The sequence below is a fragment of the Neophocaena asiaeorientalis genome, unplaced genomic scaffold (genome assembly GCF_003031525.2).
Source record: "Neophocaena asiaeorientalis asiaeorientalis breed wild unplaced genomic scaffold, Neophocaena_asiaeorientalis_V1.1 scaffold82, whole genome shotgun sequence".
Lineage (NCBI taxonomy): Eukaryota > Metazoa > Chordata > Mammalia > Artiodactyla > Phocoenidae > Neophocaena > Neophocaena asiaeorientalis.
Window position 1 is genome coordinate 2,298,046 of NW_020173068.1, and position 21,069 is coordinate 2,319,114.

Genomic DNA, 21,069 nt, shown 5'->3' on the forward strand with positions numbered 1-21,069 from the left:
AAAAGCAGTAAATGAAATAATGGCCATAAAGCACCCAGCCCAGGGATGTCCATAAATTATCATCATCTCTGGCACTGTTGCCCTCCATCAAAGCCTTAGCCTTCTAGACTCAGGAGGTGAGGCTCCAAGTGGGGGTCTTACATTCTCAGAAGCTAGGTCTCACCCATGGTCTCATCCTGCCCCTTCCCACAGGGAGGGCAGTCCTGTGAGAGAAAGGCCTGTCTTATGTGTTCCTGGGTTAGTTCCGATGGCTGGGTCAGGAAGTCACACTCAGAGATGGGGCCTGGCGACCTCTCTAGTCTTGGGTTCCCAATTTCGCACTTAAAATCTTTTAAAAATTTACCACCACCCGCCCCCCTACCCCAGATCCTGTTTTGAAGACTCTGTTGTTTAAAACAAACCACATTAATTAAACATTTCCCCCCCCATTTTTAAGTTTTTAGTCTTACTTTTGATTAACTCGATACCTATAATGTGACACAATTTGGGTATAATTCCAGCCGAAAGGAAGCGAATGATCTGAATTGGCTTCTACAGCTTCAGTGTAAGCATATGTGCTGCTTGCTGCCCGTGAGATGAGCTGAAAAAGCTTTTGAATCTCCAGCAGAGGGGCTCGACTAGGGGTTTAGGAATCCTCATGTTAAAAAACCTCAGATCTCATAAAACAGAAACAAAATCTGAAGCCCAGGTCAAGGGGCCAACCGGATACCCAACATGTTAGCCCAGAGCTACATCTTTGGACCCTAGGCCAGAGAATAATATATCATTTATTACTTCAACAAGAAATTAGGCCCGATTTCTTTCTGATGTTGGGCAGCTACCAAGATCGCATATGGTACAAAGAACATTCTCTATGACCCCTTAGGTCACAACAACATCTGATTTCCTTCAGCAGACCTGAGCTGCCCACTCCAAATAAACATCATTCAAGGCCCTGGCTTCAAAAGGCCCTAGGTAACTGAGGTTTGTGTATTAGACAGCAAACTTGGCCATGAATGCAGAGTCCCTTATCCCACAGCAACCTCCCCGGTAACATGTGGGCAGTGGTACCTGGAACATCAGTCTGGCTGGCTTCCTGCTTTGCATAAGGCTATTGGATGGATGGTAGGAACCATTAGGGATTATTAAACATCTTCAAAAAGTGACAAGTAAGAGAGAGCTAGGACCCCTCACCGAGTAACCTTTAAAAACAGAGACATTTTTCTGGAACAAGCAATTGCATAGAGTTGCCTTGACTATAGCTTTGTTTCAAAGAAGAAAGCGATTTGGCAATCCTCAGAAACAAGGCAACTAAAGACCACCATCTTCAGAGGAACAGAAGACAACACTTCCACCTCAAGCCCAAGCGTGCATCTAAGACTGTGCCGTCCATCATCTCACTTAGACTGTTTCTACGGGGCACTTTCATAGCCTCTTGCAACTCCCCCAACAACCTCAATCAGATAAGTGTGATCTACTCCACTTTATGGATGATGAAACCCAGAGAGGTAAAATAACTTGCCTGAGGTCACAGAACCAGTAAAGCACAGAAGTGGGACTTGATTCTGGACAGTCCACGAGGCAACACTCCTTTCAGAGGAATCCCATGTTTCCAACCCAAAGTGCAATTCCATTCATGGTTGCAAAAAACTGAAACCATTTAGCCCCAATTTAAACATTACTCTGAAATCTACAATCCTAGATTGCTGAGGTGTTCCTTCACCATTCCTTCATCACGCTGTTACTGGGAATGACTGGGTTTCCTTTATGCAGCTGGAGTCTGACCCACGACAAAAAGTTTCATAGGAAAGCTGGCCAGGAATCAGGACACACAAGTTCTGCCCCTTCATTTGGGACCCTGAATAAGTCCCTTCTTTCTAGGTCTCTCCCTACTTCTCAGCTCCCCTTCACAGTAAAATTCCTCAGGAAGAGGCATCAAAATGTGGTTTGTAGCTCGGCAGTACACGAAGTCAAAACTTTTCATAGTTATTTGCCTTTTCCACTTTCATTCTCTCACAAGTGTACTGTGAAGTCTTCCAGAAGTTACATGATGAGTGACATAGCACCAGTTTACAAAGCAAAAGCAAATAAGAATCCAGCTGACTATCAAGGCAGTTGTTAAGATTTGCAAAAATTTAAAACAATGCCACTCTACTCACAAAATACGTTTTTGAAAAGTCATTTTTCATAAATTGTATGTTAATATGTAACTGAATTACTATTCATTTGAAAGGAACGTTTAAAACAATTCTCAGTTTTAATTTCTAATACCAATACCTGTAGATATAACCCAAAACAAAAACTCTGGAATCCTCAATTTCAGGAGTGCAATGGGGCCTTCAGACCAAAAGCTTTGAGAGTCATTGGCCTACTCTCTCATGGTCTCCAATTCCACCCCTTCATTCTCTCTGAAACCCACGCTAGTTAGGGTTCTCCTCATTATGAGCCACCAAAATTGCTCACGAACACTAATGACTTCCCAATCGCTAAATCCAATGGTCAGTGGCCAGTCTCATCTCATCTCACTCAGCCTACCTACAGAACACGCTGCGGCTGATTCCTTCCTCCTCCTGAGGTCTTTTCTCCACCTGGCTTCCAGGATACCATGCCCAGGTCTCCTATAACTCTGGCTTCCTTTCCTTCTCTCCAAGCTGTTTTGCTTTGAAATCTTCTCTATGCCCACTTTAGAACCTTGGTCATCTCAAAATTTGTACCTCTAGACCATTCTCTCCTCTGAATTCTAGACTCATACAACAGCCTACTCGACCTCTGTACTTGGTCACCAGTGATTTTTTTTCTTTTTCTGCCGAGGCGCATGGGTATGCAGGATCTTAGTTCCCTGACCAGGGATGGAACCAATGCACCCTGCAGTGGAAGTGTGGAGTCCTAACCACTGGACCACCAGGGAAGTCCCTCAATTTCTGTACTTGGATTCTAAACAGGCATTCCAAACTTTCAGATGACCAAGACCTAACTTTCTCCAGTCAAATCTGTTCTTCCCCATCTCATTTGATCCTCTCTATCCTTCCAATGGCTTCCAAGGCCAAGAACTTGTAGTCATCCTTAATTCCTCTCTCTCACATCTTATGTTCAATCTAGCATGAAACCCTGTTGGTTGACTTCAAAATTCACCCAAAATCCAATCATTACCTCCCCTGTTCCACTGTTCAAAGCCACCATTATCTCTCACCTGGGTTATCATAGTAGCCTCCCATCTTGTCCCCTCACTTGCTCCCTTCAGTTTACTTTTAGCACAGCAGGTACAGTGATCCTTTCAAAAGATCAGACATCATACAGCTGAAAACACACCAATGACCAGGAGATTAAAGGCCAAAATCCTCACAGTGGCCTACAAGGGCTATTCTAGTTGACTCCTAATTACCTCTCTAGCTTCTTTTCCTATACTCTCCTCCCTGCTCACTCTATCTAGCCTTCAAGCTATTATAATGGCTATTGCCTCTGTCTGGGATGTTCTTCCTCCAGAAATCCTCATGGTTCACTCCCTCTACTCCTTCTAACCTTTGCTCAAAGGTCACTGTCTTAAGACCAACCCTGATCTCTTCCACTTGGAAGTACACCTCCATCCCTCACCGCCCTGCATTCTGATCTCCCTTATCCTGGTCTATATCCCTCCACTAACCCACAGCTAAGTTATGTCTGTCTCCCCAGTAGATGTAACCTCTACAACTATAAGAATTTTTGTTGGTTTTGCTCACTAATGTATCTTCTGTGCCTGAAATAGTCCCTGGCAAATAGTTTCTCAATAAATGTGTTGAATGAATATATGGAATTAGCTTCTCCATCTATAAAGCTTGATTGGGAGAGAGGGGAGTTTAGACTCAATAGTTCCTCCCAGCTCAAGCCTCTGATTCTCTAACCAGCCAAATACTCATTTATACCACAACTGATTTGAACCTTTGGCACTACAAGGCTCAGCTCCTGGTCACAAAGACCAGGGCCCTGGACCCGGCCCACAGTTCTAAGTGCCCAGCTAGGACAGGGTAGGATAGGTACCAACTGACCAAGCACTGTCCTCATTAGTTGTCAGAGTCCGGGACACTTAGCTGTAACTATGTTTCTGATCTTTTCTCATCCCAAGGTCACCTATTTCTCCTACCTGAAGCAATCACTGCTATTAAGCTTTAACTTTAACTTTGCCCTGCAACAAAGCACAAATCCCAAGTGTGGATGTCCAAGTGGGAGCCATGATTTCAATTAGTTATGACAACCCCATAATCCTAACCCAAATTCAGATCCCTCTTCCAATGACAACCTTCTTTCTACCCCAGGGCAAACTTGAATTCTAAGAGGTTTTTTTAAAGTAGAAAAGATGAGATGGAAATGGAAAGTGACAGCATGAAATACAATTAAAATACTGTCTAGCCAACCCTTTTTAGGCTCGAACATGGTACCACCCCAAACCTAGCTTTAAGAACGCTGTTCTCTTACTCACTGGGCAGTAGGACAAACTGGCCTGGCACCTGGAAGATCATGTTTGTGGAATGGAAGAATTAAACCTGGAGTGACTCATTTGAGAAGTTCGTCCACTGAATACTGAAGCAGAACCAGGTTCAAATCAGCATTAACCAATACCAACCAGAAATGTGAGGGTGACGAAGGGAAAGAAGGGACTAAGAACCCACCTAGGTAATGGAGGGCTCTGTGCCCCAGGTGCTGAGGCTCCTTCCTCATGACCACTGGGATCTGCTTCCACTCCCTAGCACCTCCTCTCAAGCCTTCAGCAAAATCTAAGTCTAGCTTATTTCCAGCTTGCCATCTTGATGCTAAGAAAAAAGGGGCTGGGGGGAGAAGGAACATGAGTTAAGATATACCTGCCCTTAAATTAGTAGGATCGTGGGTAAATGACTTAACCCTTGCAGGGTTGCAAAGGTGAAACAAAATGGTACATGTGAAAATACCTAGCATTCATGGTAGGTATTCAATGTTCTTTTCTTTTCCATTCCCTTTAAGGAAAATGAATCAAATCTGACCAATACGCTAGCCAGCATGTATATCTACTGACATTAATCTCCCAACATCTATTACTTCCTTCTACTTCAATATTGGCCAGTTGCCTTGCCAATTCTGCCCCAAAGATCCAAGCACTCCTCTATCCTCAGTGCTACTACATTCAGGTTCAACAACATCCCTTACTAGCGTGAATCAAATAATTGGTCCAACTGGTCTCCCAATCTCCGGTTCAAATCAGCTTACACATGCTGAAGCTCTTAATGCTGCATTGCTCTGCTCTGCTTTGCATATGGCTCCCAAATGCCTACTAAGTCAAGGTCAAATTCCAGGGTCCCATGTTTCACCTTATTTCTAGTCTTATTTCCCTTGCTCACATCTCAGACTCTGGTCCAACTGAACTACCAGTGCTGTTCCTGGTACACACTTTTGGATTATCCACCTCAGCTCTACCCACGCTCCAGCAGGCCACTGTCCTCCCCAACTACCACCTGTCTACTACATCCTTCACTACTCCAAACTGCTGGAGGCTCTCCAATATGCTAGGCTCCCGCTGGCTTCAGGTCCCTTGCAGAGGCTAGGCCTTTTACCTGGGATGCTCCCCTCTGCTTCCAATTCCCTACTCTTGCTTCTGGGCACTATTCCCTGAAAGGTCAATTTCCTTAACGTTCGTTGTAAAGCAACTATGATAAATACTGATTTAATGTTTCTCTCCTTGACTAAGCCGCAGAAGTCATGAGGATGGGGCATGTTTTCTGATTTTGCTTACCACTGTTATCCCAGAGCCTAGCACGGTACTTGACAAATGAAAGCCCACAATCAATCTGCTAAATAAGCAAAGATTTCTCTAAAAGAATAGTCACTCACACACTGTTTATATAGTATCTAAAATGGAGAAATGGACATGTGCTATCTGAAGTGGGAGAATGGTTACGTTACTGTACCTATAATAGAATGTCAATTATTGAAGGCCACGCTTTCAAAGTATGACATGGAAAATGCTTGGGTTAGAGCTGAATGGAAGAGCAGGAAACTAAACCTAAAAGAGCATGATCTAAACTATGCAGAATTGGATGTGCGAGTAGGAAGGATACAAATTGGGGACAGTGTTTATATGCTGAAAAAAATGTCCGTACTTCTTTTGCACATTTTCTACAGTAAGCATTTATTAATTGATGAGAAAGTATTTCTAAAAAACTTAAGAGACTCAGCTCAAATGCAATGTCTACTCAAAACTTCCCTAGACTTTCTCATTTGTACTCAAATAATCCCTCAATTTCCTCCTTGAGACTTGGGAGGAATCTTTGGTAACCAGCACTTAGTTCTCTTCAACGCTGCATTTGCCCCCAACTCCATACCCCCCGCTTCCCTGGGCTCAGACTGAAGAATCCAGTAGTCCATGAAGTGTGCATGCAGAACAAAAAGAAGTACACTCACCTAGTTTAAGAACACCCAAGATGCTCTGCCCTGAATTTTAAGCAGCACATGTGACCTGGTCCATTCTGGTTTCAAGTTCAAAGGCATCAGGCCGGTCCTGTGGGTTAGCAGCTAACATATCTTTCAAGAGCTGCTTGATCCCCTCAGACATGGAAGTCCTGCGTTTCTGGGGGATGTGCAACTCCATCTTTGGGTTTTCTAGCAGCGCCTCACCAACAGGGACGATCTCAGTCCCCTGTTTGATATAGGTCCCCAGGAGCTCCTTCTTGGTCTCAGAGTCAATGAAAGTGATTCTTTCTATCATTGCCCAGATGATAATGCCCAGGGCAAAGATGTCAGCCTTGGCTGTGTAGTGTCCCTCCCAGACTTCAGGGGCCATGTAGAAGTCTGAGCCACAGGCTGAGGACAGCCAGTATTTATTCACATTCACATTTTTGTTGTCTTGATTGCCCTCTTTACCTCGGGGGGCCAGCCCAGCACAGACCTTGCTTAGTCCAAAGTCTGCCACCTTGAGGATGGGGGTGCCAGACCGCTCTGTGATGAGGATGTTGTCTGGCTTTAGGTCCCTGTGCACGATGTGGTTTTTGTGCAGGAAGGCAATGGCGCTCGTGAGCTGTAGCATGAAGCTCTTGTTGGTGGCTGGGTCCGGCCTCCGGGACAGGACATACTGATTCAGGTCTCCACCTTCACAGAATTCCATGACAAACCAGAGATAGCAGGGCTCCTCAGCATAACCCAGGATCCTTTCTCCTAAATCAAGGGAAGACCAGAAAGAGCCCAAGTGAGATGGACACAGTCACACCACTTGTAGACTAAAGGGCTGTAGCATATTAGAGTAGGAGTGACAGTGATGACGATCGCTCCAATCCAAGAGGACCAGCATAACTGGCACGGAGCCAACTCTGCACAACAAGGCCCATCTCTACTCATACAGGGTGAGTCAAGTGATAACAAGATAAGGGAACCCTGGTTTACTGATGATTAGCCAGGAGGCAACTTAGTTCACCTTTCCCAGTTTCCACTTCTGCTTCTTCACCTGTAAATGGCCATGTATAACACAGAGTACCGACACTGGCACCTGACGTTCAATTTAATATTTACTACCACCCTAGGAGGTAGGAAGAAATAGCCCCATCTAATAAAATGAAGAACCCGAGGCTCACAGCGACTTAAGAGTTAACAGACTCAAATCCATGACTGCAGCGCCACTGTGTTTCATTATACTGTCTCCAAACAGGCAGCACCATACCACCCACATCTCCCAGGGCTGCTGCTGAGACGAGGGAAAATATGTGAGAAGACCGTCAAATGTCTGTTACTTCACGCTAAGCCAAAGACCTTCTCTCCCTTCCTTCCTTCCTGCCTTGTGCAGGGATTCTTGCCGATGCAACTAGAATGGCACTACAAGTTCATTTCAGACACACTCCAACTCAGTGTCTTCTGGTAGCCCACCACATGCCTAGCACAAGTTAGGTAAGTGACAGGCCCATCTCTATGAAGTTTAGTTTGAAGGAGATAACGGATGTTTAAAACAGCAAGCATCACTAGCTGTGCATCTGCATCAAGGTCAAGTTTTACGAACAGTGAAGGGTGGGTAGGAGTCACCAGATCTAACGAAGTCCGAAGGGGCAGGACTTGAGTGACCCCTAAGAGACAGGCAGTAAATCAGCAGGGAGAAGCCAGAAGGAAACTCCAGGCTGAGGTGGGATGGATAACGAGGCACAGGAATAAACAGACCAGAGAGGTGTACATAGGAAGTCTGAAGTGGATGTAAGATGTCATCAAGTTATGTGGAAACCTGAAACTCCAGCTCTGCCTTCCTCAGAAAGTCTTTCCTTTTGAACCACAGAAACTCCAGGAAAGCTGCTGACTGGCATCTCCAAACAAATCCCAATACACTTTATAAAGCAATTAACGGTACACTGAAGCCTTAGCATGAAGTTATTTGGTGACTGCAAGAGCCCAAAAAGCTTGAGCCTAAGCAGGCAGGTGTCTCACCTTGCTGATGAGTCTGGGTCAGCCCCGGGTGGTCACATGGATCATTCGTGACTGAGCCAGACCCTGAGGAAAAGTCCTCTGATCCCCTGTACAGTGTCTCCATTCTACCAAAGATGAAGGCTGCAACCCCTCACACAGCCTCTGCCAGAGGGTTTCTTTCACTAGTCATTTACTTTATTACAAAGAGAATGGGTGATCCAGATGAGATGTTCCTAAGCCCCGAAATTACCAAGGAACATAGCCTACAAAAAGCCAGTGGTCTGGAAGTTCTAGGTTGATCCAAGAAGATGACTAGACGGACAAGGCAAAAGCTTTAGGCTTTTCTGTTTTGTTTTGTTTTTTTGTGGTACGCGGGCCTCTCATTGTTGTGGCCTCTCCCGTTGCGGAGCACAGGCTCCGGACGCACAGGCCCAGCGGCCATGGCTTACGGGCCCAGCCGCTCCGCGGCACACGTGATCCTCCTGGGCCGGGGCACGAACCCGTGTCCCCTGCGTTGGCAGGCGGACTCTCAACCACTGTGCCACCAGGGAAGCCCAGCTTTAGGTTTTTGACCACGATCTGACAGACCACATTTCCCCTGTAATTATATAATTTGTTTATACTGCTCACAATCAAAAGTCATACAGGTAGAACTAGTTTAGGGCAGATTTTTTTTTTTTAAATCAGTTGTTTCCCATCTCATAATCCTCTTTCTAGGTCATCTGCTCCAGTAGGCTGAGGTTCTATCTAAAAGGACCCCAGGGACTTCCCTGGTGGCACAGTGGTTAAGAATCTGCTTGCCAATTCAGGGGACACGGGTTCAAGCCCTGGTCCAGGAAGAACCCACATGCCGCAGAGCAACTAAGACCTTAAGCCATAACTACTGAAGCCCGCTGTGCCTAGAGCCCATGCTCTGCAACAAGAGAAGCTACCGCCATAAGAAGCCCGTGCACTGCAACGAAGAGTAACCCCCGCTCACTGCAACTAGAGAAAGCCCGCGCGCAGCAACAAAGACGCAACGCAGCCAAAAATAAATAAATAAATAAATAAATAAATAAAAAGACTGCAAAATGAAGTGGTGATCTGAGCCCTGATCAATCAACCTAGACTCCCGAGTAAAGCCCCATAAAAAGGAGAGCAAGAAATGTTTGGGGGTGGTAGAGCCAGAAAGTAAACTATTAAAAAGGCATCAAATTCCTTCTGCAAAGGCCACATCAGAAAACAGTGAAACTTCTGGTGGGGAAATAAAGGGTGGGGAATAATGATTATTTTATACACAAAGTTGGTAACTATGGCAATTGAAATAAAAAGACAACAACTCTGTAAAACAGACTACATATAAGTCCAGGTTATGAGAATCCAGGGAAAGGAAAAAAAAAAGGTAAAAAAGCGCCCTCAGTCAGTGAGTGAGTGGGTAGATGAGACCTGGGATCAAGGGACTTGCTCTGGGGAATGAGCTAAGGTCAGGAGACGCCAAAGAAGGGGGCTGTTTGTAGAGATGACAGAACTGGACAGGAAGCAGACAAAGCATCAGTGAGCATGACAGAATGGAAAGTGGGGGACGTAGCTACTTGTCCCAGAGACAAAAAGCACTTTGCACTGGGTAGGACCTTGGGCTTATTTCATGAGAAGCTGCAGTATGTGTTTTCATGAAAGAACCCTAACTGCCCACAGAAAACATAAGAGGCATGTAAGAATTCCAGCCCTTTCCTTCAAGCAGATTGTCTACTGGGCCTCTCAGCTACCTCTCATCACAGCAAGATGGAGGGAGGGAATGCGGCACTCAACGCACTGGGTGCATTTCTGCTGAGAAGCAAGTAGTAGAAGAGCACACAGTAACAGAAGGGTAATAGAAGACCAGAGGACAGTAGTCTAGGTTGAGACCCCAATTCTGCCCCCGGTTCACTGGGTGGTTTCGAGACTATGATGGGAAGATAGCTAGAACCTGGGGCAAGTCCCTGAACCAGTCTTCTCATCCATCAAATGAGAATGACACTTACACCACATACTCCTGAGTTAAGTCACAGTCAGCAGAGTATAAGGTACTTTGGGGGAATCACATCCTTTACCATCTCCTACATCATCATTCCCACCAGACCCCAGCCAAGTCCTAGTAAGTCACGGATTTCAGTACTCTCAGTGCTGGAGGCCAGAGAATACAGCTTTCACACGTTAGGCAAAAGATGAAACTGAGATAAGAAAATGAAAATGGATGATGATATCACATTTCTCAGGCTGTAATAGCTAAAATCCATATTCTAGCCAGAGCAGGCCACTTTTATTTGGGGTGACCTCTCTACGTAAAAGGTGACCCCTCTCCCCAAATCTGTGCAGGTGCATCTGAACGTGTACCTTAGGACCCAGCCTGAAAGCTAACCTACTCGACATGTGCCTGATTTCCCAGGTAACTTTCCTCTTCTGACCAGCCAAAGCCCAAGTCTCATTATTTACCAGGGTGACTGCGCACTGGGGAAGGGAAAATGGTCAAACTTCCAGGGATTATCGAACACTGGTTCTAAGCTGACACAAATTCCTGGAGACTCAAAACGTCACCATGGTCCAGTCAGGGTAGGGGGCCAATAGAGGTCAGGTGACCAGTGGAGTTTCAGCTCAGGTCTGTTTCACAGCGACCCCAGTGGGTCACTGAAGCCACCCTGTGGTTAATTCCCCAGTTTTGGGATGTAAAACTGGAACAAACAGATGCAGACACTAGTAGAATCCTCACATGAAATTCAGTTTTTTGAACTGATAGAAACAAACAAAATTTACTTAAGTTTTATAATTCCCTTATTTGGTATAAATCTGACAGTCCTGTAAGACTAAAAAGGGCTGAAAATTTAGCTGCCCAGAGCTGTAGAAAAGAGAGTGTTATTTGAAGGTGATAAGGATTTGTGGCAAATCAACCTTTGAGAGCCCACTGGGTTCCAGGAACTATTTATCACAGCCTGAGTGGTTGGTAAGGTGCGATCCTGCACAGCCACATCCCTCCACCAGAATGTGCTAACTCCCAGGTTACAGGGGGCAAAGAAATGCACTCTGATTAGAGGCAGGCCTACCTTCAGGGGCATTTTATTACCTTTCCCAAGTCCAGTAGCCAGAAGATCACAAAATAAACTCTGTATTTCAAAACATATCCTATGCCACAGTTCACAGGGAAACAATTAAAAAAAAAAAAAAATCAAGCAGGGGACTTCCCTGGTGGTCCAGTGGCTAAGACTTGGTGCTCCCAATGCAGGAGCGATCCCTGGGTTCGATCCCTGGTCAGGGAACTAGGTCCCACATGCTGTAACTAAAAGATCCCACACTCGGCAATCAAGATCCCAAGTGCTGCGACTAAGTCCTGGCGCTGCCAAATAAATAAATTAAAAAAAATAAAGTTAAAAAAAATCAAGCAGGTGCCTCGCATCTCATTACTCATGGGCACAAGCAGTGGCTGAAGTCTCCCAACAAAATGGGCTGTATTCAGAAACTTGAGGTCAGGAGGCTCAGCATGACGGTAAGTCAGTATGGGCTGTGGAAAGGCAGGCACTTCCTGGAAAGGGATACAAAATACTCAGAATTTTATAAGCCTATTTCCAAGCATCCTCCAGAAATTCGACTTTTTTTATATTGAAATATAGTTGATTTACAACGCTGTGCCGATCTCTGCTGTACAGCAAAGTGACTCAGTTATACATGTACATATTCTTTTCCATTACGGTTTGCCACAGGACAGTGAACATAGCTCCCTGTGCTGTACAGCAGAACCTTGCTGTTTATCCCTCCCCTACATAATGGCTGGCATCTGCTATGCTCTAGTATAAGTACACAGTTATGCTAGAGCATGCACTGCTTGGCAGACCCCAAACATGTGATGAGCAAAAGCCTCTGCCCTTATGAAGGCTTCCAGCCATTAGAAGCAGAATGACTGCAGCTATGAGAATAAGGAAGAGGAGGCAGCCCTGCCTGAGGGGTAGGGGAGGGTGGTTAGGACGAAAGAAGGGCAGGCTGAGAGTAAGCAGCTCATGCACTGTTTCCTGGGGTGAAGAGAGTGAGCACACGACACAGGGGGGTGTAAGCGTGCAGCGAGGGACCCACGTAACCTGGGGTAATCACAGAAGAGATGTGGTAGGAGATGGGGAGAAATGAGGTTGGAGGTGAAGCTGGAGTCAGCTCATAATGGTATCTGGCAGACTACAAGAATGTGAACTCTAAGAAATGGGAAGTGACTAAAAGTTCTTGAAGTAGTTTAGAAAGATAAGTTGCTTATTGAAACTAAGAAGTCACCAATGTAAAGTTAGACGTACCATTTAGGTAAGACATCCAAGCTGTTGACAACACTCTGGTTTGCCACTGACTGAGTTCTGATTTCAGAGATGTTAACATGTGGAAGAACACGTCTGAGAATCGACGAAACAGGTTCCCTCCGGAGGCAAGAGGAGTTAGAAACGGAAGACAGACTAGAGGCCAAGAGATGCATCAGGAGGTCCTGAAAGCTGAAGAAGTGAGGGCTCGCCAGGGAGGAGGCAGGAAGGGGATGAGAGAAAGGTCTTGGAGGTTTAGAATCAACAGAACTGAGCAACTCATCACTTCACATGTCATGGAAGGAAGGAAGAAGCCAATCCTCTCTTCTTACTCCCAACTTGCATCTACGTACATGACCCTTTCACAAGTGAGGAAACTGAGGCTCAAAAGATTAAATAACTTGCCTTCGGTCTCACTACAGTCTCACAGAGGCAGACCCCAGAGTCTCCACAGCCTGGATTCCTAACCCTGATGCTTTACTGCTGCCTCTCACTGCCTGCAGCAGAAGTTAACACCTGGATGTTCCACTTCCCACTGTGACAGTTCCTCGTTAAGTACTCTTATGGACGCCCCCAAGGAGTTCAATGTTCCTTAAGTCTCCAGTATTGATAGGCCAACCACATAACACACTGATTCATTTTTCACAGAGGATTATGATTTTGATAAGCATGCTGAGATAAACAATTCAGCAATATTTATCACAAGTCTTCAAAATGCTCAACACGACATAAAAATCCCACTCCAGGAATTTATTCTAAAAGAAGAGTACCAAAAAGGCAAAACAAAAACAAAAACCTACCACTACCAGCAACAAAAGGGCACACCAAGCACTAAAAACACACAGAACTGGTATTCCACACAGCACAGTACAAGTAAGGAGTTAGAACAACTGTCCACGAGTAATTAATGGTTAATAATGGCATCACCACTTCGTTGAATGCTTAAAGGGCCATGTTTTACTTCAACAAAATTTACTTAAAAAGCCAAAAGAGAAGATCACATAACACATCATAAGCATGTTTAATGTGAAGTGAGACATAAGATATAAAATTTTAAAGTTATGTTTAAGAAATTATAAAGGAATCCAGAAATGAGGTTTGAATTTGTTATGACCATAGCTATCCCTGCTTCTGATTAAATAAAAATTTTAATATACAACTTTTAACTAAAGAAGTGGTTCAGAAGATCAGTCCTGAGAAGATGCTGAAGATGAGGACCATTCAGCACATTCTCCCAAAACGAGCACATAGACCAAGCCCTCCTCCCAGCCTCAATGACCTTGAGCTGTGTCACTATAAAGAGGCTGGGTCCAGTGTCAACACCACAGGGTGTGTTCAATTCAAAGTACTTCATTAATCAAATGTCTTTGCGCACTACAGAACACACCCGCTCAGGGTGGCTGCCAGGGCAAGATGCAGTGTCCTGTAGAGGCCAAGAGGCCAGTTAGGAACTCTCAGGCCCAGGGGGAAAGGAGAAGGAGCCAGCCAGGCCTGGGGTCAAAACCACCCACTCCCACACTTTCATGGCTAATGTGACCCTGGGCAAACTGCTAAAAAAGACCCCATGAATATTTCATTTTCCATAAATTGGGAAGAGACACTTACCTCAATGGGCTGTTGGGAGGCTTAACTGTGACATACGAAGCCTCTTGCAAGGTGCCTGGACACCAGAGCAGACAACTACTGGGTATTAATCATGTTAAAAATTGCAAAGAACATCTGGATGTAAACCTAGAGCCTGACCTTTCACCACTGTGGGAATGGGCAAGTTACTTGACTTAATGGATCTTGATTTTCTTGTGTGTAAAACCAGGTTACAAAAACTCCAACCTAAAGTGGAGAGGACTAAATGAGAGGATGAACCATAAAAATCTAAGGTTAGCTATTAGGACTTGGAACATTGCAAAGCTCTTGTTAAAAATGCAGATTCCACTGGCCAGGCAGACTGGGGAGTAGGGCAGTCCTGGTTGTTTCTCTCTCCATGTGCAACGGTCCTTGCCACATGCCTAGCCTTACTGCGTGCCAGGCTCACTTCTGATTTACCCTTTTACAACTCATCCTTCCCTCCTCTAAACTTAGTCCACATTCCTGCCAGCTGTCCCCCCTAAAGCACCTCTCACAGGCTGCAGTGAAGTATCTATCATTGGTTGTGCTGTGCCCACCTCCTCCCTTAGACTGGGCACCACAGTGGAATGAGACCATGTCTCTGGGCTCCCGCAATGCACCTCACACACATTGAGTAGGTGATCAACAACTGGGTGAAATGAATCAAGATGAGAACTGTTAGCTGGAGAGGCTTAAAACAGAGAAATATCAGAGAACATTCTAGTATAGGGCATGAAGAATGTTTAGATTAAGACAACTAGGTAAGCATCCAGAATTTGTGAGTTACTGAGGAGGGCCCGTGGCTAAATACTACCAAAAGCCAAGTTTGAGCTGAAAATAAACTGATGTTCTATTGGGAAGCTAAGCTCTGAGAGTGTACTTACACTGTAAAAAGCCCTACCCAATACAATGCCAATTAATCAAAGCTCTCAAGTAAGTGTTGCTTCTATCTCCTGGGGCTGGTATCTAAAACCCCCAATGCACACAGAAGGAAAGCAGTCTGTCAGTAGCAAGAGAAAAGGAAAGTCTGTGCGGTTGTCCCAAGACAATCAAGAGCAGAACAGAAAGGAGGCAGAGAGTCCCTGGCAGCTGAGACCTAGGGGAGGCACCAGTAGAAATCGGCAGTGCCACAAGTACTGGTTAACACATAATTGAAAATAGATAGTAGCCATTAGCTTCTGAGTAAAATATGATTACATCCATTTAACAACAAGAAAAACAGGAGAGCCCAGAACTTAAGCCACCTGTCCCAAGAGTGCAGCGCAGCTGTGAAGGAAAGCTGACTCAATCCAGAATGCCGGGGCTTGGAGCCTGGCTTGGTTCTGCTGAGCTGCTATACATCGGGCAACGTCACTAACCTCAGTGCCTCAAGTTGTCTCACCCGTAAAATAGGGATAATTATAGTATTGACTTCAAAAGGTGGTTACGAAGACTGAAACAGTTAAGAGGCATAAAGCCTTTAGAACAGCTCTTGGCACACAGCAATCAGTGAGTTTTAGCTTTTATTAACAGGGTGAAACTGGGACTAAGACCTTCCGACTCCCAGTCAATACCAATGTTCTACTGTATCCCATTCATTTCCAGGGACCCTAAATGCTGCCTTTATATCTATGTCAGGGTAGCCGAAGACTACCATTCAGCTCCCTGCCTCTACCCAGGGATCTCTAAACTCTGAGACCCCAAAGCTGCAGTAGAGAATTCAGAGGTGCTTTCCAGCGTCCTGGGAAGGGGGCACCCAGCTCTGAGCCCAAGATTTCCCTGGGCTCTCAATGCGCTGAGAGGAGTTTGCAGGCCAAAAACCCATCCACTAAGACACTGGCTCCCCCTCAGCTTCCTGAGGTCTACCTCCTTCCTTGCTCCCCCAGGCCTCTGTGCTCCCAGAGGGAACCTCTACTGTTTTCTGGGACACCCACCACTCATGACCTTGCACGACTGTCATGGCCAAGCCTTCTGCATGCCTCGTGGAGGAAACTCTGCATAGCTTCTTCTAGGGCAGTGTATGGCTCACAGTCACACCATGCATCGGCGTGCAGACAAGACTGCCTCCCAAGGGCCAAGATTCCCACCCATGTGAAAGCCCCTCCAGGTATCTTGAGTACAGCAAACGTCAAATAATTGGTCAAGCGGAACATGTCACGTTTTACCAAGTTGGGATAAGCTAGGTTCCTGGCTTTTCCAAACTTCTAATTATTCAGTTTTATGAGCCTTGACAGTTTGTTGTGGATTTTTTTTTTTTTGTCTTTATTTGCTGCTATTTGTATAAGGATCAGTGTGCACTTTGTAGAGAGCATCAGAATTTCTGAGTTTGACAATGAGCTCAGGCATGCCTGCTGTCTAAGTGGCAGTAATCTTGAATTCAGTTTTAGGTGCAATCAGGACAGGGTCCTTTGGCAATGGAAACAAGGGGATAAAAGCAAACTGTTAACCCTTTTTTAATGAAAAGTTCTTAAAAGTTAAACAAAGCCACCAACCCATCAACCAAATAATTTACAGGATTGTTAATCTGGTTTAAAAAAGCCTGGGAGACTGGTTTGAATACTACCACTAACTCATCTGGGGCAAGTCCTGTCTCTTCTCTGGGCTTCAATTTCCTTCCCTGTGAAACAGAAGGCCAGATCAGACATCTAAGATGGCTCACTACTGACTGTCTGAAACTTCTGTTCTCTATTTAATGCTCTGGGTAGGACTTTTTGGTCTTTGTTCAGAGAGAAAGGAAGGACATAAGACATAGAAGTCTATCTAAGTGGAGAAGGTGAAGAACTGCATTAAGAAGTCCCCTTACCCCTTTTTGGATATTGGTTTATTCATACATAATTTTTTTAAACTAGAGAAATGCCTTCTGGTGGAGTTGATACTTGGAGAGGGGGGAGGAGAAAGGAGACAGACAACCATTCTCTATTTGTTCTCTATTTGGCCAAACTGTGAAATAAATAGCAGTCTCTTCTCTACCTATTCATGTGTTCCTAGGCCCCCTTCTTTCAAAGCCCACCTTCTCTGCTAACTTCTGGCTAACTCCTGATTCTCATTCTTGTTAATACGTACAACACAGAACAAAGCCATTAATGAGCCAACTTGCCTTTTCTTCCATGACCTTGATTAGCATTTGAGTCTTCTACATGTCCTCAAACTTCAAATTAATTTCCTTTGGGACAAAGAGTTTTTTTTTCCTCTGCAAATACCACCATAGGGACCTCAGTAAAAGTTTGTGGATTTGGTTCATTGAGATTTTAAGGCACATTAACACTTTTCAGTCTATTCAAAATTATTCTAAATTGCAGGAGTCGGGGCAAGAGGTGACCGCATCTGTTTACAGACAGAGCTGAACCAGATTACTTGCAAACTAGAAGGAATCTGCCCCGGCGGCATATCAGGACTGCTAAATTTTGGAAGCTGAAGTCAGGAAAACTTAACCTGGAGTAATTTGGATATTTGTTCTCCACTTTAATACTGATAGCAAAAAGCTTAACGCCTATTAACTGCTTGTTAAATTTACACTTGACACATAAATCTGAATATCAGTTTATAAGCAGAGGCAACATGCATTGTCTTTACTGCTCTCTCCCTAAGCCCAGAATATTAACTGACCCATAGTAGAGGCTCATATATTTAAGACTCCAAATAACTAAAAGGGACATATTAAGTATGTGGGCTAAAGCAAAATATTTCGTTTCTTTTAGGCCTCAGTTTTAGTTCACAAAGGGAGGAAGAAAATACCAGTGTTTCTGTCAACTTGGCGCTGCCTACAGTACAGGAAACAGAATGTGTTCCATGGTCAAGTTTGGGAAACTTGAACAGGAACATTGTGAATTTCGAAGGGGATGACAGTGGAAGAAGATTCAAAACATAGCCTGAACTTACTGAAGCAGCAAATTTCTCCTCATCTGGAGCACTTGTTGACATTCCCAGGCTGCACAGCAACCCTATGACAGAGGAACCCTCACCCTATTAGTAAAGGAATGCTCCCCACAGGTTTGAAACAACTTGTCCCATGCAGTCAGCTGAGACAAACTATGACTACAAGTGAGTCTAACCCCAAAGCCTGTGTTATGCTGCCACTGTTTACTGCGGAGTTTTGACAAATTCTACAAGTGAGGAAAGTTTGAACAGTATATGTAGGGACACAAAGCAAAGACTTCCAACCCAGATTGAAGTTTCAAAACTGGTATCAATGAGCTGAGGATAGAAGAGGATCCTTTGGAAAAGCAAACTCCTACATCCCAAGGCAGTCATGTAAGTTGGAAGTCCAGACCATTCATTAACCACAGAAAAGACAGTCTGAGAGTGAAGTGAAGAGCCTGTAGAATACAGGTAAGCTGAAAGAATCTCCTTGGAAAGTCTTTTCAAAACAAATATATTTACTCTGGAGAGAGGGTGGGCTTTTCAGGATGGATGGGGCAGGGATGGGCATAAAAAGTAGAAGCCTATTTTGAAAAAGGACCCCGGGTAATATTGAGCATGTCCTCAATCCGCTGTCAAACAACTGACCTGAAACAGGACCAGGAGTTCTCTTGGGATGGGCCTGGAGGATCTTATAGTCAGGCAAAAGCTCCAAACTAAACGCCCTATCCAACCCCACCCCAAATCCTACCTGCTGTTACTAAGGTCAGATCTAGTTCATCCTTTGGGGAGGGAGGAAACCATTACACCTTTTAAAAGGATTGAGACCTTGAATCAAGACAGATCTGAGTTCACATAGCTTAAGCTATGAAAAATTGTAAACAAACCAGGAGCACAACCATACCTCCCTTACAAGCTGATTAACCTCCATCAACTTAGGTTCGTTCACCTCTAAACCTTAGTTTCTCCACTTATAGAAAGAGAAGAGGAGTTACTTTTCAAGTTATACCTCAAGTCACTCTGTAAGAGATCTAGGGCAGAGCTGGGTCTCAGATTAGCAACTTCTCCCCTGAGGAAGTCTCCTCAGGCCTTCCTAGCCCACTGGCTCTCTCTTCTATGAACAGACCCTTGGCTACTTGTAGTCTGAACAAGGCACGTGAGCACTCAGGATGCACACACTCCCTAACTGCAGTTAAAACCCCGAAACCAGGACTAGCCCTCCCAGGACTGCAAAATCCCCTTGCTTCACTGAGCCCCATCGTCCCTATAAATAAAACCACTTGGAAGCCAGCCTCAGAGGGTGGCTGTACAAGGGAAGAAAAAGATGTTAGGTGTGTTGTGTGACAGCTCTAGACCCACCTGTGGAGTTATTATTCTGCAGGCCCCTAGAGGACCTAGGCTGAAAACCGCCGGTTTGCTTGACTGCCCTGGGATGAAGGGCTGGTGGTGGTGGGGTGGGGAGGGTCTCAGAGGAAAAGGAAGACCAGGAAACAAGAGTTAGCAGGGTGGAGCCGGAGGGTGTCAGGATTTTTGGAACCAGACAGGGAGCGGGTGTGGGTGGGTCCAGCAAAGTTTTTTTGTTTGCTTTGGGAGGGAAAGAGAAGAGGCCCTAGAGTGTGAGGGGGCTCGGCAGTTCTTCCACCGACTCTGAACCCAACGCCCTCCACTCCCAAGTCCGACCTTAAAAGTGCTACACGTTTCATAGTAATGGTTCACACTTATGGAGCACTTCCTACGACAATGGTTAGCACTTAATGAGCCCTTGTTATTAAAATACCAGCTAACATTAGTGCCGGGGACTAATCATGGATCCGGAGAGGAGAGAGCGGCCCGAATGTCTGCCCCGGAAAGGAGGGTGTGTCGGGTCCAGGGCGACAAAACCGGGACCAGGGTCTAGGGGTCAGTTTGGGCCGAGCCCAGCAGATTCGTGGGTCCAGGCCATGCGTGGCCAGGGCGGCCCTCGGCATTCCTACCTTTGAGCGAGGTTTCCACCAAACGCAGGTAAAGCTGTGAGCTCTTGTTGCCGTGGCTCATGCGCTGGGCTAGCCCGTTGCGCTGCAGGACGCACTCCTCAAACTGCACGACGTTTTGGTGGCGCCGCTTGAGGCTGGTCAGGGCCCAGAATTCGGCTAGCGCCAGCTCCACGTTCTCGGGGGCGTCGCAGCGGATCTTCTTGACCGCCACCCGGGCCCCGCTGCGCCCGGCCACTGCCTCGTACACCACGCCGTAGCTGCCGCGCCCGATCTCCGCCAAAAGGCTGTAGCGCGGCCGCGCCGACCCGCCGCCGCCCTCCGGCCGCCGCCGCGCCAGGTAGGCCTCGCCCGGGGCCTCGGCCGCCACCGGATCCATGGCCTGGGCCACCGCCGCCGGCCTCAGCTTCGCGCTGAGCGCCCGCGGCACTGGGCTTCGCCTTTTCCGCTCGGGGCTTTGTGTACCTCTGCGGGCGCCGTCCTCCTCCCCCGTTTCCATGGCTGCGGGCGGCGGGGGGAGCAGCAACGGCGCTGCCCGGGACCCCCCTGCCTCATCCCTCCGTCCGGCCCCGGGACGCGGAGGAGCGGGACCCTGGATTGTGACCTGCGGGCGAAAGAATCGGTTAAACGACCAGGCCAAGGCCGGGAGGCAGGCAGCGGAGGCCTCAGGGCGTCCCACCACCTCCTCCGGTCGCCACGGCCCCTTTAAGACGGAAGGCAGGGCTGCTGACTGAACGGGGGAGGGGAGGGGAAAGCGGGAAAGACGAAACCACGGGGCACTGGCTCAGAGGGGGAGCCGGAAAGAAAAGCAGAAACTCCCCGCCTTTTCAGTTAACTTATTGTACAGCAATACGAGAAACAAGGACTCGCAGCTTTCATGACTTATGAAAATCGCCCTTAAGAAGAAATTCGGACTGTGGAGATCTTTTTTCCGCTTGGCTCCCTCTGGGATGCCCCTCCCCGCGTCCCGCCCTGTGTTCTCCCGGGTGTAAACAGTCCATTGAATTAAGCCG

General features: G+C 46.2%; 2 protein-coding genes across 2 annotated transcripts in view; one reads left to right on the forward strand and one right to left on the reverse strand.

Annotated features, from left to right (window-relative positions):
• Positions 1 to 21,069, reverse strand: part of STK35 (serine/threonine kinase 35) — a 45,461-nt gene that overhangs the window by 23,667 nt on the left and 725 nt on the right. The window contains exons 2-3 of the mRNA XM_024742944.1: positions 20,060 to 20,660; positions 6,385 to 7,134 (exon numbers count right to left, since the gene is read on the reverse strand). Coding sequence (XP_024598712.1) covers positions 6,422 to 7,134; positions 20,060 to 20,660 — 1,314 coding nt within the window. The 3' untranslated portion in view covers positions 6,385 to 6,421. The remainder of the gene's footprint in view (positions 1 to 6,384; positions 7,135 to 20,059; positions 20,661 to 21,069) is intronic.
• PDYN (prodynorphin) overlaps positions 18,321 to 21,069 on the forward strand; it is a 95,188-nt gene continuing 92,439 nt past the window's right edge. The window contains exon 1 of the mRNA XM_024742947.1: positions 18,321 to 18,557. The gene's annotated coding sequence lies outside the window, so the exon portion shown is untranslated. The remainder of the gene's footprint in view (positions 18,558 to 21,069) is intronic.